The sequence below is a fragment of the Orcinus orca genome, chromosome 8, assembly GCF_937001465.1.
Source record: "Orcinus orca chromosome 8, mOrcOrc1.1, whole genome shotgun sequence".
Taxonomy (NCBI): Eukaryota; Metazoa; Chordata; class Mammalia; order Artiodactyla; family Delphinidae; genus Orcinus; species Orcinus orca.
Window position 1 is genome coordinate 80397304 of NC_064566.1, and position 25309 is coordinate 80422612.

The 25309-nt window shown below is 37.7% G+C and overlaps 1 protein-coding gene across 2 annotated transcripts in view; it reads right to left on the reverse strand.

Moving 5' to 3' along the window:
• PDGFD (platelet derived growth factor D) overlaps positions 1 to 25309 on the reverse strand; it is a 239603-nt gene that overhangs the window by 25640 nt on the left and 188654 nt on the right. For both annotated transcript variants that reach the window (XM_004282187.3, XM_004282186.3), the window contains exons 4-5: positions 5116 to 5178; positions 1013 to 1211 (exon numbers count right to left, since the gene is read on the reverse strand). In XM_004282187.3, the coding sequence (XP_004282235.1) occupies positions 1013 to 1211; positions 5116 to 5178 (262 nt within the window). The remainder of the gene's footprint in view (positions 1 to 1012; positions 1212 to 5115; positions 5179 to 25309) is intronic.

The following is a 25309-nucleotide window of genomic DNA, read 5'->3' on the forward strand; positions in this document are numbered from 1 at the left end:
CAGGAAACAAGTTGTATTGTACTAAATACCTTTATATCTATGATGCAAGCCAGGCTTACAAGACTTGTAGAGAAAGTTTAAGTAATAACAAATCTTAAACATAACAGACTAGAAATTATAGTTTTATTCAATGAGGTAATTACAAGTTATTTCTATATTAATTTGAGTTAAACATTCAAATAAACATCCATGTCCTAAGGTCATATCACTCAGATGTAGTACTAGGATACCTATTTTTTAAGAGTGTAAGTATTACTGTTTTAACTCATGATGTTTTAATTCTGCCTGAATATTCCTTTCTTCTCCCTTCATTTTGCTTTCCTGAACCTTCCAGATGAATGTGTGCCCTCACACTTACTTGTCCAAAATAGCCCAGATATTGGTTTCTTCCTTGAGACATTTATATCCTATGAACCACCAAGGGCACAAAGCACATAGTAGGACCTCATAAAAAATTTCAGAATGGACATTGAATGAATAGAGTGAAATCTTCCAGAGTTTTGACCATTACTTTACGAGAAGCCTCTCCTGCCAACAATGACTGAGTCCCGGGCTAATTCAACATTCATATCCATCAGAGAGGCACAGGGGACTGTTACACAGGCACTTACACAGGCAAGAGAGCATGACTCTCCTTTCCTCTCCATTGCCATGCAGCCTTTGAAGAGTTATTTACCTTCCCTGACTTTGGTTGCCTCTACTGTTTACAGTGGGACTGATAATGCCTTACTTGCCAAGAAGCACAAAGTTGGTCCAGATGATTTTATAAAGTCTTTTCTAGCTCCAAACTATGACAGATCTTTGACTGAATCAAACCTTTCTTAGCCCCATACAAACAACACAGTTTGGACAAAACACAGAACATCATTTGAAGGTGCTGTGTAAAAGATATGTGATAATGAACTAACAGTAATCATCTGATGTAAGTGAATTAACTACATTGCATTGCAAATTCTTACTTATTACTATTAGCACTTTTATCTGCTTATGAAGAACCTTATTTGTTTCTTACCTTTTGACTTCCTGTCATGATATGACCTGCCTCGATAATGAGGGGTGTCCAAATACAGATTCTCAAGATCTTCTTGCCATGATTCAGGATTGAAGTGCTTGAGCAGATCTTCCACAGTATCAAATTCTGCAATTGTTTTGTCCAGAGTATCCGCAGTGAGAGTGGGGTCCGTTACTGATGGAGAGTGATAGGATACCCCCTAAGAGTGACATACAGCTCAGTGTACTCAGAAAAAGTCCATTGCTATGAAATACAAGAGTCACACAACCATATGGAAGGAACATAAACAGACTTCTGATTACAAGACATCATGTACATAAATATCATGCTAAGCCACTGTGCCATAGTCTTGCTATATTCCTAAATAAGAACAATTAAGTGGTAAATCATAGTCATTCACTTTTTTGCAAATCAAAACCCGGAAGGTCATAAAACATCCAGGTCATCTGAATTGTAATCATTAAAAAAAAAATACTAGCTAAATGGAAATATCAAAATAAGTCATCCAATTTCTTGGTCCAAAGTCTCAAATCATCATATCCATATCAACAAATAATGGTGAGCAGGTAAATTCTGAACTCCTTTCCATGCAAATGTTGAATAATCCATTCATTCTCTCCATTTAGCCTCAGTGTCCTATCTTTGTAGCTCACCTAGCATTGTAGACGTTCTTTGAACAGGGTTTAAATTTACTCTGGAGACATCTTGATAAAATTTGGCACTTTAACCAGCTTACTAACTGTCAACAAGGATAATAAGCCATGAAACTGGCCCCCTTGACCTAAGAGTAGAAGATTCACATGTGTGTGTGTGCATTTTTTTTAACATCTTTATTGGAGTATAATTGCTTTACAATGGTGTGTTAGTTTCTGCTTTATAACAAAGTGAAGCAGCTATACATATACATATATCCCCATATCTCCTCTCTCTTGCATCTCCCTCCCACCCTCCCTATCCCACCCCTCTAGATGGTCACAAAGCACTGACCTGATCTCCCTGCGCTATGTGGCTGCTTCCCACTAGCTAACTGTTTTACATTTGGTAGTGTATATATGTCCATGCCATTCTCTCACTTCGTCCCAGCTTCCCCTTCCCCCTCCCCGTGTGTGTGTGCATTTTAAGTGCTATAGTTTGTGAGGGATCCCAGCTGCCATTTAAACATTCTCAGGAATACTCTTCAAATGGGGAATGCAACATCATTAAAAGTCTGGAAGGGATTATGTATTTTGCCATGGAATACACCCCCACTTAAGTTTCCAAGCACTTACTTCACTAACCCTTGTAAAATCTAGAGGTAAATGAGCCATGTAGCAAACATCTCTGTAAAACTTCATGACCCATTAACAAGGAAATGGAAAGCACGTAGTCTCCAATGATTTCTAAATGTCTTTAAAGAAACTGCCAAACAAATAAGATCCCCCAAGGGCAAATATCTCATATCTCTACAGGAAAAATAGAGATTAACGAAAACTTGCATTTCTGAAACTCAGCTGCATTCCTATTGAGAAATAATATGCCTATGCATTATAGAGTCCCAGACAGTACACTCTCAGGTGACACATTTTCTTTTTAGCCAATCAAGATCCAAAAGTCCCCAAAAGGATCACTTGCTCTTAGGGGGACAGTCTTTCTTTAGCAAAACTAAGAGGTTTTATAAAAGCATAACCTACCATTGGTGTAATTTAGGAGATTTCAAACATGCCCTGTAGGGAAAGGGAGTAGGTGGCAGACGGGGTTTGGGGAGTAGCGTGTGAGACATGAGATAGACTGCTGAAGGTATCAGGCCAGCTCCTTAATCTTGGAGTGTGTTTGTGTGTGTGTGTATGTGTGTGTGTGTGTGTGTGTGTGTGTGTGTGTGTGTGTGATAGAAGCTGAACCCTGATTGAAGCACATCACTTCTGATTTTCAGATCCCTCTTGGCATCCTATGCTAAAGGCAGCTAAATTTATGATTCAGTAACAAAATTCCAAATTCCCATTCAACTTTGTATTGCCTGGATCTACAGTCTACCTGGCTCATACACAACAGATGATTTACAATTAGCTTTGTATCATGTGGGTCTAAGAACAAAATGAGCTGGCCAAAGTTAGGTGCATGGCAGCATATGAAAGCTTTGAAATTAAAATTCTTCCCTCTTTTTTGAAACAAAAGCAGGAATGTTAATCAAGCCATTCAGACACAAGCATAAGCTACTTAAATGGCTCTGAGGAAGGAGGAGGAGGGAGTCTAGTCTCTTCTAACATTAGTCTGAAGAGCAAATCCAAACCGTAGGTAAAATGTAAAAGGGTCCTTGTGTGTGAGTTTTACTGCTCTTTTCAAGTTTTGACTTGAAACACTAATGATATTTAAGAAAATATTTATGAGTGACTAGGTGATCTAATCAACCCAAGAGAATATTTTTGTTTCCGAGGCAATTATATAAGAACTATTTTTGAGAGAAATACTAGTTGGGTGTGCCTCTTTCAATTGCACTGTAAATTTGATCTCATTCAGCTTTTGTTTTATGTTTGTAAAATCAATTTTAAAGCTAAGTGAATTCTTTTAAAGTAATGATAAAAATCTGTAAAAATGTTCTGAAAACTGTAAACCGGTTTCAACAAAAATAAAGAATGGTTTATACAGAAGTGAATGGTAGGTCCAAAGGCCCTTGCTCCTACTCCAGAAGGTTCTTGAAAATCAGAATGCTGAGAAAAGAAGCTAGGTCTCCCTGGTCTTCCTAGAGGACTCAGCAGAACCTGGACTTGGAACGCAACCCAGAAGAGTTTCCAATGGATTTGGACCTAGTGCTGAGCTTCCACAGATGAACCAAATGGACAGGACAATCGTCTTTAAGAGGGCCTGGATTATCCTGAATCAGTGAAGGGTCCTTTAAACTTGATTTCTGCCCTTTGGGCAGGAATGATTAGATAACCCTGAGCTATCATGTACAAGATACTTGAGAAGCCAGAGGATCTCCTGACAGAATAGACCACTATGTCCTGAATGGCAAAAGCTACCACTGGCATGTACCTTGAATTGTCAGTCTTGGGCTGCTAACTGCCCACACCTCTTGCCTAGCCTCCCAGCTCCTCAGTATTACCTGCCTTATTTTAATTTTCACCTTCCTGACAATGATTGTCTATACTCAGCTAAGTTCACAGCATGCATTCTTGACCATCAGAAACGAACAAAACACTCTTAATATCACCATTAGAGACCTCACTGATCTCGATCAGATCGTGTTCTAGTTCACCAGCCACACCAGGTGAATTAAATAGTCACAGAATCCATAGCTGAAGAAATCCTGGCATCTGAGGGAATTTTTAAAAATTCCCTCCAAGAACAAAAGAGAGAACATCACTTCTGGAAAAAAAAAATCAACTCTGACTCAGCCACACTAACCCACCTTAGAACCATGGACAATCTTTCTCCATGCTCTTAATCTTTTAATGAACAACTGCATTTATTATCTTGCAGTTTATTGCTACATAAGTGCTACCCATAAGATTGGTGAAAACAAAGTCTGCTCTTTCTGTACAAAGTAGATACGTATACAGAATACTGGGAAATGACTAAATCTGGAGGGAAAAAAATGGAGCATGAACCATTTTATAGTTTCAGGGTGAGTTATGTTTTATTTCCAAGCCACATAGAACACAAGCCTGGCTTGCACTTAAGTTATGTTACCATAAACATGGATTTTTCACATCTGAAAAGATCCTTGAAAATGCAAAGGTTAACGGCGTCCCCTGGAATATTCAAAAAACTATTTCAAAATTCCCCACCTGAGCTTGGGCCCTGAACTGTTTCACACCTTTGATATGTCTGGACAGTCCTTTAGTTGCAATGTTCTCCTTTGAAATTGATATATATTTAAGTCATTGTCTATCCTGTGTTCCTACAAGGGGTACTGACATTTCCTGGAAACCTTTCTGAAAGAGGAGAAAAAAGGGCATCTGACATAGCTCACTATAACCTAAAAGAAATGGAAGAACACATCATGTTTGAGACCTGGCTTTGGGTCCAGCCATAGCTACTTCATGCAGCTGAAGTCATCCCAGGGTTGACCTTAGCTACTACTCCATCAGTTGTCTTTGCAGGCAACAGAAAAATAAATTACTTACTGAGATTGAGCTTGTGACTGATTCCCAATTGGTCTCTGAGGCTGCTGCGGGTTGGAAATCTTCCTGGAAGGCAAAGAAACATCCATGCGAGTAAGGCAAACCTCTGTTCAATTCATTACATGCACAGTTTCATCTCAGCCATCTGAATCTTCTTCCAACTAAGTGACAACAGGAATACAGGCTACATTACTGCTGAACAGGTCACCATCTGTCTTAAGCACCTCTCCTCAAGAACCCTTGTCATTCAAGACACGGACAACTGCATTCACATTTACTTATAAACACTGGCAAAATGAAAAAACGTGGGGACAGGAGTTCACCTTTTTTTTGTTGTTGTTTTTGTTTTTGTTGGCGGTACGCGGGCCTCTCACTGTTGTGGCCTCTCCTGTTGCAGAGCACAGGCTCCGGATGCGCAAGCTCAGCGGCCATGGCTCACGGGCCCAGCCACTCCGCGGCATGTGGGATCTTCCCAGACCGGGGCACGAACCCATGTCCCCTGCATTGGAAGGCGGACTCTCAACCACTGAGCCACCAGGAAAGCCCAGGAGTTCAAATTTTAACTCAGCCATCTACCGACTGTGTGACCTCAGGCAATCTACTCTCCTCCCTTCCTCTTCTGTAAAAGGCTGGTATGGGATGCTTAAATTACAGGGCTGTTTTGAGAATTCAATGCATTAGTTATGTAATTATAACTAGCACTTAAAATGCTTAATAAAGAGTAATGATAATTATTGTCAGTATTAATGGTTATTTGGTTTGAACTAGGCTCTGCATCACTTTCAATCAGGAAGACTGGGTGGGGGGGGGAGAAGAAAATGGCCATGGGAGGGACAAAGTACTACCCACTCAAGAAAAGAAAGTAGAGAGCAGACCTGAGAAAGTTAGTTACCTCAGAAGTCTTAAAGGATTTGTGACCTCAGGGAAAGAAACTTCTCTTATAAGGCAAACTTCTTTCTGATTTGTCTGTAAGTTTCATGTTAATTACCCTAGTAGCAGTAAGTTTTAAAAACATAATGGGAAGGAAAGCTGATCCTATCATTTTTACAAGTCACAGTTGGTTTCTTGACCCTGATGAAATAAATCACCTTGGTTAATTTCTTCCAGCCTGATCAGGGAGTAGGAGGTATTTTAAGATGATGCTGATAAAAAATTCAGCCACTCAAATCTGACAGCTTATACACCCAAGTATACTGAATGAGAGCTAAGTACCAGGTCTAAATTTCATTAGCATTTTGAGAAGCCGGAAATGTATTTATTAAGTGCTCATGATGAAACTGGTTTATATATAAATGTCTACGTTGAAGAAATTTTAGTTGTTTACCAGAGGGAACTAAGACAAATGTGGGCTTCAAGGAATGAACATCTATTAAAAACTGGCTGGATATCACTATTCTAATTTCAACCTCAGGGAAGAGAGGAAAGAAAGAGAAAATGTGGTCTCTGCATCCTGCAAGAGAGAATACATGTGAAAAGGGCACTGAATTCTCACAGAAGAATGTGTGCAAACAAATGGAGGTTGGCATTTATATGAGTCTTCATAAACTGGTAAACAGGTAAAAAAAGCAAGAAAGCCAATGGCTTCCCCCTGTCTTGAAGAGACTATTGGTGGGAGAACATATTCCAGATAAGAAATTGGGACATGAACAATTCTCAGATCAGAGAATTTTCATTTTTACTCATTCATTATATATGTGTTAATCATCTACTGTGATACATTCTAAGCTGAGGGTAGAATCACAAGGAAATAAGAAACTATACTTGCCCTCATGGAGTTTAAAATGTAGACACATAAACAGGTGAACAAACTCATGCAGGTGCTAATACTAATCAGGATACCACAGGCAGTAAAAAATTCTACATGCAGAGGAAGTGGGCTTTAGAAAAATTTTGCATAACGAGGTGACTGGAGCTGAGTCTTGTAGATTCATAAGTAGATAAGTAAGTAGATGATTGCAAGAAAGGTGGAGTAGAAGACTCAGTCAAAAAGAGAGAGATCTAGACAATGTGAGGAAAGCATACAGAAAAAGTAGCAAGTTGATGGGGAAAGTTAATGAGTCGTGTTGGACATAAAGTGTTTGAGGTGCTTATACAATGGCCAGATAGAGATGTTCAGGAATCCATTTGTTACATGAGAATGGACCTCATGAGCGAGTCTTGAACTTGAGATATACATTTGGGAATCATCAGAATAAAGATGGCTGATGTATATAACATTGTGTAATTAATTAAAGCAAGTAATGGATTATATCAACAACATATGAAAATCAGAAGAGAGACAATCTTAAAATCTTGGAAGTGAAAAGAATTTTTAGGATTATCTAGTCCAATCTTCATTTTAATTATTAGAAAACCAGTTCTCAGAGAGATAAATGGTGTGCTCTTTATCACGTAGCCTTCTTCTGGGAATGCTTGGACCAGCAAAACCCATTCCTCAGTACAAACTGTGTGGTGATCTTTCACATCATTACAGCTAGCTTGGATAATTGTATGCCTGAGGGAAAAAGATGGAACAGAGTCCAAAAAGGGAATCAATAGAAAAGCAGGAAAGGAATAAAGCAGAGCATTGGTAGAAGGTTCTATGTAACTTCTATAAGTATTATAAGATAGGGGTCCAATTTCATTCTTTTGCATTTAAATATCTAGTTTTCCCAGCACCATTTATTGAAGACTATCTTCTTCACTATCTGGGCTACAGGATTCTAACCAGAAACTTTAACAGGCACAAATGATAAAGGATTTCATTAAATCCTAGATAAAATGTAAATTTATCTTCTCTAAGGAACATGAATATTAGACATTTAAAAGAAACCAACTATCTTTTACCTTATTTCAAAAGTTTGCCATTATTTATAAATGACATTTAAAATAAGCTTATAAAAGGGAATGATATCCCTTATAAAAATAAAATACAGAAACTCCAAACTTTAGCCCTGAATGGAGAATCTCTCCATGTGAAGGAACACAGCAATTTTACTTTCTAAATCTATCCTCACTATGATTATTCTCATCTCTGCCTCCATAACCTCCCAAATCCAAGATACCAGTAAATCTGCCAACTGCCTGTTAACTTTCTCCATGCTTCTACCTTTCTCCGTAGAGTCCACATTCCACATGGCAGCTGGAATTATCTTTTTTTCCCAGCTTTATTGAGAAATAATTGAGATAAAACATTGTGTAAGTTTAAAGTATATAATGTGATAATTTGATAATATGTATATATTGCTAAATGATTACCACAATAAGGTTAACACATCCATCAACCCACATAATTACAAGTGTGTGTGTGTGTATATGTGTGTGTGTGTGCGTGTGTGTGTGTGAAAGAGAGTGTGTGATGAGAACATTTAAGATCTATTCTCTTAGCAACTTTCAAGTACACAATACAGCAGTCACCATGTATTAGATCCCTAGGACTTATTCATCTTATAGCTAGAAGTCCGTACCAACATCTCACCATTTCCCCAACCCTTCTGCCCCTCAGCAACCACCACTCTACTCTGTTTCTATGTGAATTTCATTTGTTTTTTTAAAGATTTCACATATAAGTGAGATTATACAGTTTTTATCTTTTTTTACTTAGTTCACCCAGGATAATGTCCTCAAGGTCCATCCATGTTGTCACAAATGCAGGATTTCCTTCTTTATTGTGGTTAAAAAAAAATATATATATATATATACATATAAAATGTAAAATATATATAATATATACAACATACATATATATAACTTATATATATCATATTTTCTTTATCCATTCATCTATCAATGGACACTTATGTTGTTTCCATGTCTTAGCTATTGTGAATAATGCAATAAATGTGGGGTTGCAGATCTCTCTTCAATATAGTGATTTCATTTCCTTCAGATATATATCCAGAAGTGGAATTGCTGGATCATATGGTAGTTCTACTTTTAATTTTTCAGGAACCTCCATACTGTTTTCTATAGTGACTGCACCAATTTACATTCCCACCAAAAGTGCATTAGGGTTTCCTTTACTCCACATCCTCAACAACAGTTGTTATCTCTTGTCTTTTTTATAATAGTCATCCTAATAGGTGGGAGGTAATATCTCATTGTGGTTTTGATTTGCATTTCCCTGATGACTAGTGATCGTAAGCATATTTTCATGTACCTGTTGACCATTTATATGCCTTTGGATAAAACGTTTATTCAGGTTCTCTGCCCATTTTTAAATCAGATTATTTGGTTCTTTTTTTTTTGCTAGCGAGTTGTATGAGTTCTTTATATATTTTTGATATTAACTTCTTATCAGATAAGTAGTTTGCAAATATTTTCTCCCATTCTACAGGTTGCATTTTCATTCTGTTGATTGTTTCTTTTGCTGTGTAGAAGCTTTTTATTTTGATGTAGTCCAACTGCTTATTTTTACATATATTGCCTTTGCTTTTGTTGTCATATCAAAAAAAATCATTGCTAAGACCAATAGCAAGAAGCTTTTCCCCTATGTTTTCTTCTAGGAGTTTTATGGTTTCAGATCTTACATTTAAGTCTTTAATCTATATTTAGTTAGTTTTTGTGAGTAGTGTAAGATCGGGGTCCAATTTCATTCTTTTGTATTTGCATATCTAGTTTTCCCAGCACCATTTCTTGAAGACTGTTTTTCCTCTATTGAGTATTCTTGATGCCACTGTGAGATACTGATTTATTTCTTGGCTCTCGATTCTATTTCATTGATATCTTTTTAAACTGTAAATCAAGTCACTTTTGTCTTCTGCTTAAAACAGTCCAATAGCTTTCCATTGCACTCAGGATCTGGTTTTATAAGAGCTGACCACTGCTTGCCTCATCTCCTGGTGTCCTTCTCTGATTTGATGTTCTACAATTCTCACTAACTCCCCTCTCACTGCACTGGCCTTCTTACAATCTTTCAAATAACACTCCAAGCTTCTTCTCCCTTTGGACCTAAATTTGTTGTTGGCTGGGATGCCCTTTCTCCAGGTCTTCAGTGACTGGTTCCTCATCAGTTGGTTCTCTGTTCAAGTATCATATATTTAGAGAACGACCTTTGAACGCTCTATTTAAAATACTCCCACTCTTTGTCACTCTATTCACGTAACCGGCTTAATCTTCATTAAAGCATTTATGATGAACAGAAATGATTTTATATTTGTTTTATTGCTGATTATCTCTTTCCCCAACTAGAAAGTATGCTCTTGAATGGCAGGGACCTTGTTTATTGTTCTCCATTCTATCCCAAGTTCCTAGCTAATTTTGGTACAGACTCCAATTTCTCTACCCCCCAGTATAGGCAAGCAATACAGATGGTCCTCAACTTAAGATGGTTCGACTTTATGATGGTGCAAAAGTGATATGCATTCAGTAAAAACTGCACTTTAAATTTTGATCTTTTCCCCAACTAGCAATATGTGGTATGGGTATACTCTCTCCCAGTCATCCACGAGATCACGAGGGTAAACAACCAACACACTACAACCATTCTGTACCCATACAGTCATGCTGTTTTTCATTTTCAGTACAGTATTCAATAAATTTCATGAGATACTCAACACTTTATTATAAAATAGGCTTTGTGTTAGATGATTTTGCCCAACAATAAGCTAATGTATGTTCTGAGCATGTTTAAGGTAGGTTAAGCTAAGCTACAATGTTTGGTAGATGAGGTGTATTAAATGCATTTTCGACTTATGATATTTTCAACAGGTTTCAACCTTGTCAGAAGTCGAGGAAGATCTGTAGTTTATAACCAGAGTCCTTTCTGAGCAGTTGGTGCCTATGTCATACTATTTATTACATACTTTTAATATCATCCTGCGTAGACTGCTAGTTTTTCGAGCTGCAGTTTAATGAAAGACAAACTCCTTTTTCATGGGTGCTGAAAGGCACTGCCCTTAGCATCACTTTAAGAAATGCTAAAATGGAACAGTGAATAATCATTTAAAATGTATCAAAACAGTCCAGCTTACAAAAACATATTTCTGTTCTTTGTTACAGCAAATTCCAGTAAGTGCTTTAAAAGCTATGTCCCATTCTTCTGAGGAGAGAGAACTGTTTGCTAGGTCCAAGAAGTCAGGACAAATTCAGCCCTTGATTTCCTTAGCTCTTGCTCCTGAAAGGCAGTATGTTCCATCCTAGAAGAAAGGAGCTGATATTTTGGCTATTTTGTTCCCTCAGTCCATGTAGGAATCTTAGCCCTTTGGTGCTGTGGGTACCTTACTGAGGTCATCTAGGGTCCAATGCCCTCACTTGAGAGACAAGCAAACTGATGGTCAAAGAGAAAATGGCCCATCATCCCCAAACTAATTAATTATTACTGGAGTCAGAACTAGAACTCAATAAGCTATTGTGTATGTCTTAGTCACATGCTCTTTCCAATCCACCAAATAATGACATGTATCATTCTATAATTATAGGCATCTTAATCTGCACTGCCTTAATCTAATAAGAATTAATTTATATCACTATAAATTATAATAACTTACTTTCAGCTCATGTCCTCACATTAAAATAGTTCCTAATTATATGTTGGCAGTGAAATTCATTATTTGGCATTTTGAAATGAAACTCCCTCATTCTCTGCATTTTACTATTTGGAGTAGTATTGAAAACATAGATATGATTCTCAGATCTTCACTTTTAAACAGCTTAGTATGCATAGTTTGGTTTGTATAAGAAAAAGTGTTATAGACTAGAAAGTTGGGGAGGTATGTAAAAATAAAATCTTAAAAGTACTGCATAAAATGCAGATAAATATTTATATAATTGTAGCGTGGAAGAGATATTTCTAAGCATGAATGCTGAAGTCGGAAAACATAAAAATTGATACACCTCACATACATAAGTCATTGTATAAATCCAAAAAATACCAAAAACAGAACTGAAAGCATAATGACAAACTACCAAACATACTGGTAACAGATACAACAGATAAACAGTTACTATCCTTAAAGTAAAATAAACTCATAAATCAAAAGGTTAAAAAATACAATTTTGCTAGAAAAATGTACAGATTATCTGATTGCACCAGGACTGAAACAGTGGGAAAGAAAAAATTGACTGGGGGGTGGGGGTGGTATGCATGTCATCATTTACCTAAAGCCTTATATGTTATATTATTAGATTGAATGGTATCACCCATGAAGTCCCTGGTGGAAAGTAAGAGCCTTCTTATAGAAATGTTTCTCACCAATTACTAAATAGAGAATTGTTCAAAGATAGAATAATAAAGAATTGTTCTAGAATGATCACATTTGGTTCCACCTAAACCATGGCTAATGCAGCACAAACTTTGATGTTTTTAAAAATGGCCACAGAAATATGCAGTTCTTTTTGAAGTAGTATAATTTTATTTTATTTTTTTGTTATTGTTGCTTTCTTTCCTTCTTTTTTATTTATTTATTTTTCTTTTCCATTATGTTTTATTACAGGATATTGAGTATAGTTCCCTGTGCTATACAACAGGACCTTGTTATTTCTCAGAAATATGCAGTTTTTAAAAACAGCCACAGAAATATGAAGTCAGCTCAGGGTCAGACAGGCATTTATCTGGCTCTGTTTGTGGACAGTTTGCCCACAGGCTGAAAGCAAATACAGCTGGGGATAAAATAGCATTATAGGTAATGAATATTTTCAATAATAATCTATTCTATTAAAGTCTACAATATGAATGGGAATTTCCATGTTCAGAAAGGGTATCTCCAGATAACCCTTACTTGCCGTCAGTCACCTTGAGCCCATCCTAGAGGGCAGGTGGTATATCACAAGCTAATAAGTGAATAACCTACTCATTCCTCTCCCAAGGCAAGCTTGCACACATTTATTCATCGAGTTCCTGCACTGGATGTGCAAAAGAATCCTTCTCCTGTCCCTTTATAGTGGAGCTGGGGACACTTGTCTTTTGAATCTTGTTGCCAGGCCAGTATTCCAAACATTTGGGATGATTAGTTGTACCACCTGTTCCTGGATCTCACAGAGGACGGCTGTTCATTTTTATCCTAGGTGATTATGCTGTATGTGAGTAGATGAGCCATGAACTGTTCATTGCTCAGAGGTCGTATTCTACCATTTCTTAAAACAAAACATATGCAGTTACTTGGGGTTTTTAAAAAGTATTCAATCAAAACAATCTTTAACTTACCAAGGATGACTTATTTTGGAAAACTTTTAAAAGATTTCCCTAATTTTGAAAATCTTCTACTGTTTGCTCAAAAATTAAAGAAATATCTCTCCTTATTATATTTGTGCTTCTTGACTGAATTAAGCTTAAAGGTGTTTCTTTTGAAATGCAAAAGAAACACAGAGGGATTTGTCATGATTCATAAAACAATAACGAGCAAATACACTACAACATTTATTCCTTCAGTGAATTCTTCATTTCATGACACTCTGCTCAGTTCATGACCCACTGAGGGAAATTCAAATAACGCTAAACTTGGAGCCCTGTGCCCTAGGATCACTCTATGGGTGAGATCCTTTAAAACAAGGACTTTTGACACTCCAATACATGAATTTCTGGCATGCAGTCCAAGCAATATATGTGGAAATGATACATCGATGTCCTAGTGTTCATAGGAATAGAATAAAGCAAGTATTGAAAACTCAGGTTCAATCAAACTCTGTGATCCAACCAAACCTTTACAAGTATATTTCATTATATGCTCATCATCAAACCAGCTCTTTTACAAGTATTAAGGGAAAAGCCTTGGTTGGATGCCACCTTTTATTGGCAACAACACGTAACACAAGGATATCAAGAATTCAAGGATCAATAATTAACAAGAATCACCAAATGTAAAATAGATAGCTAGTGGGAAGCAGCCGCATAGCACAGGGAGATCAGTTCAGTGCTTTGTGACCACCTAGAGGGGTGGGATAGGGAGGGTGGGAGGGAGGGAGACGCAAGAGGCAGGGGATATGGGGATATATGTAACATATAGCTAATTCACTTTGTTATACAGCAGAAACTAACACAACAATGTAAAGCAATTATACTCCAATAAAGATGTTAAAATCATAATAATTAAGAATCAAAGAGCATCTTTCAAAGTTAGAGAATTTGCCTGTGAAATTTAATAACATATATACTTAGAGTTATAAGAAGCTGTGAGCATGAGTCATCTGTTATTGGAAATATAATTTATATAAAATAAATATACCTTTAGTAACACATATCTCTCAGAGATAAGACATACCTGCAGATTTCCACTGATTTAAGAGTTAATTTTACCACTTTTTCATTTATCATTAGTAACAATGAAGTATGTATAATGTTTTAATTTAAAACTTCTAGGATTCATCAACTAATCATCCATGTATTCTTTTTTTTAACATCTTTATTGGAGTATAATTGCTTTACAATGGTGTGTTAGTTTCTGCTTTATAACAAAGTGAATCAGTTATACGTATACATATGTTCCCATATCTCTTCCCTCTTGTGTCTCCCTCCCTCCCACCCTCCCTATCCCACCCCTCTAGGTGGTCACAAAGCACCGAGCTGATCTCCCTGTGCTATGCGGCTGCATCCATGTATTCTTGATGCTAATGTCAAGATACTTTTTAAAAGTTCACTTTTCTTCTTATAAGATAAAAAACTTTTTATAGTTTCTGATTTCTTCAGATGAAATTTAGTCTGGGAAGTTGCTCTCAATAGGATAAGCAAAAATTAGAGCAAACACCAGTCCAACGGTAAATAAGAAATTTCCTCTGACAAGCAGAGAATAGGTCATGAGAGTTGTCTTGAGAACTAAAGAAGTTCTGGAGGTGTGTTTTCAAATAGAAAAAGGGTGAACAACCTGCAATTATTGTTTATGTACTATGACTTGAGGAAAACGTAAGGATCTAAGAGAGGAGAAACAGATGATGAAGAAGGTGGTTAAAGCCTGTGTTTGCCAAACAAGGACGTCTTGGCAAAGGGCTGCACAGAAAATTGTAAATTGCAAGATACAACCTTGCTAATAGCTTGGTACACACAGATAATAAATGAACATTTAACTTACATCTAGAAAAGTACTGCCATAGGTCTCTCTGCAATGTGTTGCTGAAAAGCTCGTACAGATTTAAATTTTGTGAATAGCTCTTGTAAACACAATAAAGTTGTTTAATATTAAGAAAACCCTATGATTAATTGTTTTGTAGCAACAGCTGCTTTTTATGGAGCCTAGATTATGTGACCAGCACCCTTTACATACGTTATCCCACTCATCATTTCTGTAGCTTTAAGAGATGAGAAAGTAGGGAGACAAGGTACTTAAGGAATCTGCCCTTGAAATCAAGCCTGGTTATTAAGAGGCTCCACGGATACCTGAATTTGAGGCTGATTCTTCATGCTCTTTCATCTCTGCTGAACTATTCCTACTTTCATTTATAAAGAATCCTTTTATAAGATAAACAAATACCCTTGATTTGTGCTAAGTACGGGTTTTCATACATTCCTTAAATGCATTTCAAAAAGAACATTTGGTTTGGTTCACCAGTAGCCTGAAGATTATTAAAGATTGTGCTTTTGATAGTGCTAAGCTAATCTTAAAGATTATTTTCACTACCAAGCGAAAATGGATGGCTGAGGAAATTACTTTGCTACCTCAGGAAAATTACAAGTTTGAAATGAAGAAAAGAAATACTGACCTGAATTATTCATATTTTCATTTCCTTGCACTTAGCACAATGCCTGGTACACAGTGAGCACACTTTGTTTTTTGTTTTGTTTTAGTTTTTGTTGAGGGAGGAAGTACTGTTTCAAACTCAAAATTTGAGAAACCATTTGACTTTGATTGGATGACTCTGTGCTGAAATTCACACTCCTAAGAACTACTAAACTTCTCTGTACTTTAATGGTGTTATATAAATGGATTATCCTCATCTTGGCCAAAAGCTAGTTACATTATTAAGGCAAATATTAAGGAAAATGGGAATTACAAACACTATGAAGATTAAGGCCATATCACAAAAATCCTTTAGCTAAAAGCATTTCCTCTATGAACTCAAATTATTGCATTGCTAATTAAAACTCCTAAGATTTTACTTTAAGGAGAAAATACCATTTAAAGTTCAATAGTCAACACAGCTTGTCATACTACCAGGAAAAAAGAGCACTGGTGAAACATTATTCAGCAAGTGACAGGTTTATAAAGGGGGACATCTTATAAAAGAATCAGGGCAAGACATGCATAAAACATTCAAAAAGCTGTTCATTCTTGGGCTTCCCTGGTGGCGCAGTGGTTGAGAGTCTGCCTACCGATGCAGGGGACACAGGTTCGTACCCCGGTCCGGGATCCCACGTCCCGTGGAGCAGCTGGGCCCGTGAGCCATGGCTGTTGAGCCTGCGTGTCTGGAGCCTGTGCTCCGCAACGGGAGAGGCCACAACAGTGAGACGCCCGAGTACCGCACAAAACAAACAAAAAAAGCTGTTCATTCTCTTTAAAAAATAAATATTGCCTAGGGAGGTGACTTTGTGTTCTTGGTGACACATTTTTTCCTGTACACATTAATCCTTATCCTTACACTGGACCAGTATGCTTTCATTGGTGCTGCAACACATCATAATTATCATTTGGCACTATAGGCTACACTGAATGTGAAATATTTAATAGACATGTTTATATCATAGAACTATGTAAATGAAATAACAGTTAATTCAAAGGACAACCTTTTTCTTGACCTGACTGTAAGGGGGTTTCCACACTCATTTATGTGGTTAAACTGGAGAATTGGTTACTGTAAAGTTTGAAACAAAAGGGTAGTACCCATCCCCCTGCAAATTACACTTCACAAAGGTGAGATTAGCACATTCTTGACCTTGCAGTTCCTCTTTCTACTCCCCACTCAACTAGCAACTAATCAAAGCAGTTTGCAGGTTTCAGATCTCTAAAGCAGGCTTGCTGTCTGCAGCTGACCACCAAACACACAGGTCGTGAGCTTCATCCTGTTAAGGCTGGTAAAGCTTCACCCAGGGAAAAACTCAACACTTTGGCCAGACTCTGGTTAAAGCCAGTGAAGGAGGCCTCCTAGGAACAGATGTGCAACTCAGCCCATATAACTTCATCATCACTCCTGAATAAACAGCTCAAAGTCTTCTCCTACTGGTTGGGAAAATCATTTTGAATAGGACAAAAGGTGTTTAGACGAGAGATCTTGCAATCTGAATCCTATCAGTTTGTATTCATGGGTTTTTACAATTCCTTTTTACTTTTGGTTATCATCAGTTAACTTTTGCTTGTCATTACATTAGCAGTATTCATCAGCAGTTTCAGTGAGTGAAAACACTAGGCTTTGCACAGCAAAATTTTAATCCCAGATTGGCTCTCCTTTGCTTCCTTGTATTATCACATGCTATGTACTTTAAGAATTCACTGCTGCATTCATCTAAGCCAAATATAATTACAAAGGTATTTTTGCTGCCAAAGAAAAAAATACAATGCATTCCAAAGTCAAAGGGAAAATACTCTGGGGCTTGGGTAAACTACTGCTTCTTCTCTACTGGATTGGGAAAAGTCAGAGCTGACTAAATTGTTGCCCAGGTTCAAGGATTAGCTGAGATATTCCCTGCATATGGGTTTTTTTCAGGAATACTTCATGTCTCACACTTAAACCTTGTTACCTATTTCTTATTCTCAGCAGCACAATTTTAGAGTTGGAAGGGATCTTACAGATCACTAGGTTCAAAGTTCTATTCTCTAAGATTTTTGAATGGCCAGAGTATATGACTCACTGGGCTGGTCACTGGGTAATGCATAGATGCATAAGATGTAAAACTGCCCTTGAGGAATTTACCATCTAGATTAATTCTAATTCCCCACTCTTGTCATTCCCTTTCACATCAGCAACTTTTAGTTCCATAATGGCTTATCATTATGTGTAATTATCTTGTTCATTTATTTTTGTACTTGTTTCCAACCTTGTGTGTCTCCATTAGAATATAAGCCCTGGGGGGTGGGATGTTTTCTAACGTTCTCACTGCTCAACCTCCAGCATTTACAACGGGGTGTGTTAACTAACATGCTTTCAATAAATACTGGTTAAATGAAAGAATAAATAGACATTGGATTACTGTGAGGATCAAACGAGATGATTCATGTAAAGCCCTAGCACACTGGCTGCTACACAGTTAGTTGAGTGTTAGTTAATAAATATCTGTGGAATGAATAAATGAATAACACAAGATCTCTAGAAACAAATGTCTCAGAAGAAGTGGCCTGGAGTTGACCCCTGGATGATAATCAGGGCTTCTGATAGTAACGGGAGTAGGCAGGTGGAAAAAAGGGCATGAACAAAGACATAGAGTGGCATGATCTTGGACCTGTGAGTTTGCCCTGTGCCCAAAGTAGCAGGCAGGAAGTGAGGCTGAAAAAGGAGTAGGACAAATCAGGGGGTCTTAAATGTCAGGCTTGGCTTTCTCTTTTTCTTTCTTTTTTTTTTTTTTTTTGTGTGGGTAAGGCATTTAACCATTCATTCAACAGGTATTTGTGGACTTCCATTATTAGTGACTACATGACTCAAGTTGCTGTAGATACAGAAATGGAAAAAGCATCAAGGTCACTGTTCTCAGAGAGCTTTCAATCTGACCATCCTGTGCCTACACGCAAGTAAATCAAGCCCCTAAAACGTCAAGTGTTGGCCTCATCAGCAGATCTGATGCCTGGAGCCTAGGTCTCTGGACACATTGTAGTGCACTGCATTAACTCATAGGAAGCTGGTTACTAATAAAGCCACATCTCCCTTGCTCCTGCTCACATGCATCCCCTTCTGTGTGTACAAAAAAAAAAAAAAAAAAAAAAAAAAAGTTCTATCATCTTGAATTCAGTGATCTTAAGCAACGTAATGGAGTTCCTAGAAAATAAATAATAAACAGAAGATAGCTATTCTGAGAGATGAGAATAGTGGAGAAAATTGAAGATAAATTCAGTGCTGTTGGTTTGAAAGAAAACTTTCTGGAATGTCAGTGATCTTCTAAGGCAAGCTTAGATTTAGGAGATATTCCTTATTTTGGTAATCAAAACCCTAAAATGATAATAGCATTCTCCACTCAAATACAATTTAGTTCTATTTTATCCCTCAGCAGGATGCAAAATTACATTTCTTCTTCAAAGAAGAGTTAGAATGTTTGCCTGATGAGAAGATTCAATAGATGAGAATCCCTTAAGTATTTTACCATGACCCCTGAGGCTGGTCAGCAGGGATTGATTTGGTGGGATTACTAAAAGCTATGTCTAAACCCAGCAGGGATCATAGAGACAGAAGCTAGAACACAAATGGGCATGGATGGCTTTCATCAGAGGATCTCTAAGTGCCAACAAAATAAAAGCAAACCACTTGTCTTTAAATGAAGAGCAGGGAGGTTGAGAAACTCCTTTGCTATTCACCTTGCTGAATGAGGATTGCAACATTTTTAGTTGGTAGAAGAGATTTGATAATCAGTGTGTTAAAGCATTTTTTAAAATGTTGTTTTGGAGACAGAGCACTCAGAATCAAATTCTACATGGAACATTGACTGTGTGACTTTGGGCAATGTAAACTCTCTGTGCTTGAGTTTCCTGACTTGTAAAATGGGAAAAATACCTTTTCCCCACACACAGGGTTAGGTGAGGATTAAATTAGATGACTCATGTGAAACTAACTGGCACAGGTGGACGCTTACTGCATACTTTCTGAAACTAGTACAGTCTTTCCAATATATTATCTTTCTACAGGAAAGATGGCTATATAAGACCTCTGCAAAGATGGGAATCACCTGTTACAAATTCTGGAGTCCGACTGAATTGGATGCCAACTCCACCACTTACGAGCTAGAGTCCTTGTACCAACTACTAAGTTTCTCTGTGCCTCGATATTCTTATCTTAAAACAGAGATCATAGTAATTCCTATCTCAAAGGGATGCTCTGAGGATTAAATACATCACTATATGTAAAGTAATATAAGTGGCTGACATATAGAAGAAAATCTTTATCCTTAACACATTTTTCCCTTGGAAGAAATGTTGATTGGTCTATCCAATTTACAATGGCCTAACATACTAAATGTACATTAAATGTACAATGGCCTAACATCTAAAATGTACATTAGAATTTTGAAATTTTCAGAAAGCTTAACATCTCATCTCATTTCACTCTCCCCATCTCCATGTGAGCTGAGTACAGATACAAAGAGAAGCTTTTCTGATTTCCTGCCTGGTCATTTCTACCACCACTCGGCATTTTCCTCGTGTTAGGATACACTCCTCCAGGCCCATAACTGCATCCACTAGCCTCCCTACAAAGGTAGTTCTGCCCCATCCCCCAGAAAATTACTGAGTGCTTACTATGTGCTAGATACTGTTCTGGGCATACTCCAGGGAATACAGAGTAAATAAACAAACATGGTCAATTTGGCCATATGGAGAACAGGTGAGACAGGAACAGATGCGTGTAAAAGTACTTTGCCAGCTGTAAATTACTACACATATGTAAAGGACTGTTATTTATGTATTCTTCAAAATATCAAACAAAAATTTTGAAAGGGTGAGAATTTGCTTCAGAAATATCAATAGTTGAAGGAATTTAAATATAAAACCTTTATATGCATATGTAAACTACTGATTCAGGCAGGAGTTCAGCCCATTCTTGGACTGGGTCATCTCTGAACCAGTCTCTTATCTCCTGGTAAAATATTTCTGCATCTAAATGAATTATTGCCATTTCTAACTCATGAATTAAAATTTGTAATTTTGGAGCTGGAAGAAGCTTTACAAATCATTGACCAGTGCTTTCAGTTTCCAGGCACTGTGCTGCCCCTCTCCACTGGGTCTGTCTTCTCTGGGCTTCTCCTGGGTGCCCTCCTTGTGGGAGGAGTGTACTTCCTGTCCCCCTAAGGCAGGCTTGGCCATGTGACTTCCTTTGACCAAAGGAATGTGAGGAGAAGCTTTAAAACACATCATGTGGTTCTACCATTGCTCTTTTCCCTCTGCTGCATGTCCCACACGGGGCTGATCCTTCAGGCCTGGATCCTTAAGTGGAACACAGTTGTAGGTGATGAGCAGCTGATGTGTAACCTGACTGAAAAGTCAAGCTTTTTTTTGTAAGCCACTGAAATTTTGGGGTTGTTTGTTACTGCAGCATAATTTAGCAAACTATGACTATTTCAGGAATCAATGGCCAGAACTATTACTTTCCAATGGGAAGACACCTAAACTGATGAGAAAGCCAGAACTAGGTTCCATGTCTCCTGACTTCTAGTCCAGATTTTTTCTATGCTAGCACATGCTTTAAGAAAAGCTAGTCCTTCTCTAAATAGTTCTTCAGACCTCCAGAGTGATTTCTAGCTGCACATTTTTTTCTTCCCCAAACCCAGTAGTGTCAGTCCATGAACACTGCCTTACTCTGTGGTAGTCCTCTCCCAGTTTCTGTTCAGCTTTACCCCCGGTCGATCAGTGTTGAAGAAAGATGATGAAAAGCTTGTTGTTTTCAGAGGCAGCTGAAAATATTGGAGGGATCAATGGCTGTGCTGTATGAGATACACAGGGAGCAGGTGGAGGCAGTGGTACTCCTGGTACAGGGTGGGAGTGAGGTACCCATCTACCGTGAGCCCAAGTGCCACTGCAAGATATATCCCAGTCTTTGTGCTCTGATCCCATGATTGCGGCAGTACAGTGTATACTTCTTATGACATTTCAGCCAATAGTATCTCAGGTAATATTTACTTTTATATTTTAAAAAGGTAGAAATTGTCCCAAGGGTGGTGGAATGGGGAGGGGTTAATTCCATACTAGACGTATTTCAAAAACACTAATTCTTCTTCCATATTTGATCAACAACATAAGTGTAAGTTCCTTCAAGGAAGAAAATATTGGCATTTAAAATAATTCCTCTGTACAGGGAAACTTTACATAAAACAATACACACACCTTGATACACAGACACAGGACTACATTCACTCTGCTCTCTCTGCATCTGACATGTGAGAAGTCAGGAAACTTTGTACAATTTAGGATGTCTCTTTAACAATCATCTTTTGAATAATCTTTTGAAGATGTAATAAACACATCCTATATTACCACATAATCTTTCATTTTACATAAAATATTAAGTTAGGGAGGATATTATGGGTCATTTAGTTCATAGTCTACCAAATGCAACCATTGTTTGTAATCATCAAAAGCTGTAGCCAGTGGTCTTTATTTCTAGTTATGGAAGCTCTATTTTAAAATAAATCCAACCGTTGTAAAATTCCCCCTTGATTTTATTTGAATTGGATGCAAGGTTTTGCACAATATTGTGTATGCTGCTATTTAATGGGATGTTTATGGGTAGAAATAATACAATTAAAATTCAAAGCTTTTGTCTACATGCAGAAAAGAACCCAGTGCCCATGGGGTGGGGGGAGGGTGGGTTGGGCAGAGTTAATGCTCCAGCTCACACCATCTATCATGTTCAAATGCTGACCATAGTACTCTCAACCCTAATGTGAAATTCATTGACCTTCAGAGGTCTTTGGTGAACTCCTATCATTCTGACTGACAGCTTTAGAGGAGGCTTCCTCAATAATAGGAACATCTGTGCTGAGCAGAATGGAAAACCCTGACACTTCAATAGCTTCTTGATATCTAGGCTGGGAGAAAGAAAAGCCTCCCGGCCTCTCTCCCAGCAGACTGGATAGGGAATAGTGGCAGCATGCGTGGCTGGTCGCAGACTCTCTTTCATAGAACCTGATTCAGCAAGTTGACAGTACTGAGTGCTTCTGCCTTTAGTACTTAGCTATTCTCAAAGGGAACAAGAAAAAGGAGGGGACTTTTTTCATATTTCCTTATGATATGAAGAGAGAACTGTGCAATAACATTTAATATATAAAAGCCAAAGACAATTTGGGTCAGGCAAAAACCATCTAATTAAAATCATTTTATTCTCAGCTATGTCTAGGATGCTTCCTATAGAGTATGGAGGGTAGAATGGGGGTGGGGAAAAAAGGAAGAAAGACTGCTCAGAGGAAAATGAATTTGAGTTTAACCAGTGTCAAATAAAGCTGCATTAAGGAAGTTAGATATTTGCTTGACTGCTTTCTATGGCTCCATTCATTTTTGGTCATCCTCAGTGGGGCTCATCAACCTCTACAGTTACTAGTCAGCCAATGTATATACTAGATTTCCTCAGGATAAATAAGAGAAAAACATCCCTAACTGTCTTGTGTTAAGTGGAAGATACTATCCTTTCAAGAGCAACAATAAGCAAAAAAAGCCACACACTTTTATAGAAGATAAGAACATAAGTTAACAAGAATCTTTTCTCTGAAGAGAATACTGCATTATCCTCTGCCAACTTCTTAGTTTACTGATGGGATAGAAAGCTGATGATTTACTGTACACAGTAAAGAATATTGCTTTTGGGAGCTGTGTTAGCCTGCACTCCATATTCTCTTCAAAAATAAAAAGGAAACTTTAAATTGGATTTCTGACATTGGTTGAATGGTTTTAGTCTAAAAACTATTGAGTAGATTAATTTTAAAATGGAGTACCATAAACACAACATCACTTCTGATAGACTACCATTTTGTGATGTCTTTTAGAACCAGGCATCATTGTGGACAAACAACCCTTACACCTCCGAAGCCCTCACTGACCACTCTCTCCTGTTCTCCTCTGAAGATAGTACTTCCCTCCAGGCCTGGCTAATGAGAGCTCCCACTCTGAAACCCTGCTAGGCTGGGGCACGTGGCTGTGGGCTGCCTTTCATCTGGCTCCATTCTGAAACTTCCAGACCATTGATATTTTTAATACAATATATTCATATGGGTCCAAGTCTAACAGAAAAGGGATGCCACTCAGAGGCAATCAACATTATGTTTCTTACATATTCTTTTAAAGACATGGTAGGCATATATAAGTAAACTTATAATCACCTCCTCTGAAACATAACCACTCACTTATTATTCCCTGCTTGCTCTCTACATATTGCTGCTTCCATTAAAGTTCTAGTCACTTCCCCATATTTACTAAGGACCACTGCATCTGTGTTCTGGTGTTTCTCTCTACTTCGTTACCATCATCCTGGATGATGTCAGTGTCCATGCAGATAGCATAGAGAAAATACCCTTCACTCTCAACTCTAGTGTCCCTTCTAATATACCCTCACTTCAGCCACTCCCTCTTCATCTGAAATCTGAAATGCACAGTGCACTCTGCGGCCATACCTTCCATATCCTTGCAAGCCCTTGTATTACTTGCTGCTATCTCTCTCTCTTCATTCACTTAATACTTCCATGTTCCTCTAAGTTATCAGTCTCCTATTGATCTTAGAGACCTCATAATCCATCACTTCAAGTCCTCTCTTATCAATACTCCCTTACCACCTAGCTGTCCTTGGGTACCCACCCTGAAAAAGCCCTTCTCTAGAGCGATCCAATCATTCTTCACCTGGATATATGCTTGAGAAAAATTACAAACCCACCACACTATGTTGTCTTTCTTTCTCATGTATCTTTAACCTTTTCTCTACTTCCCTGTCCTATATAACCTATAAAAAATGTTTGAGTCTCTTTATCAGTTAAAGAGCTATTTCCTTCATCTAACCTTTCTGGGTATCATTTCTTTAAATCTGTGTCCCTTTACACTTAAACTTGTTGAAATAGTAGTTTACCCTTTTTGTTTACTGCAAATTTGATTCACTCTTCATCTCATGGCAGCCTGATTCTTGCTCCATCACTCACTCTGATAAAAAGACTCTTATTAATATTTTTAAAAGCTTCTGAGTTCTCAATGCACCCTTTCTAGCCTTTACTTGACTTGGTTTTAACAATAATTTATACATGAATGATGCCTGACTCTGTATCCTAGGCCAAGAAATCTTTGTTGATATCAGATCATTTTGCCAAATTCCTTCTGGCCACATCCCATTGGATAGCCCATAATCTCCATAAACTCAACATGTCCAAAATGGTACTCATCAGTTTTTCCACAAAACCTGCTCATCTTCCTGTGTTTCCTTTCCTAGAAAAATACAACCACCTTCACTTAATTGTGTACATCACACATTTAGGAGTCATGCTGAAATATTCCCCAATTGGTCACTAGATCCTTCAGATTATACTTTCTTAATCCTTCAAAACCATGTTTTCTAGTCTCTGCTTTAATTTAAAAGTTTATCATAACTCTCCTTGATGACTATGAGAGCCTCCTAACTAGTCTTTCTCCATTCTTGCCCAACTGCAATCTGTCCTCCACTGACCTACCATATTGGTCTTCACATGTAA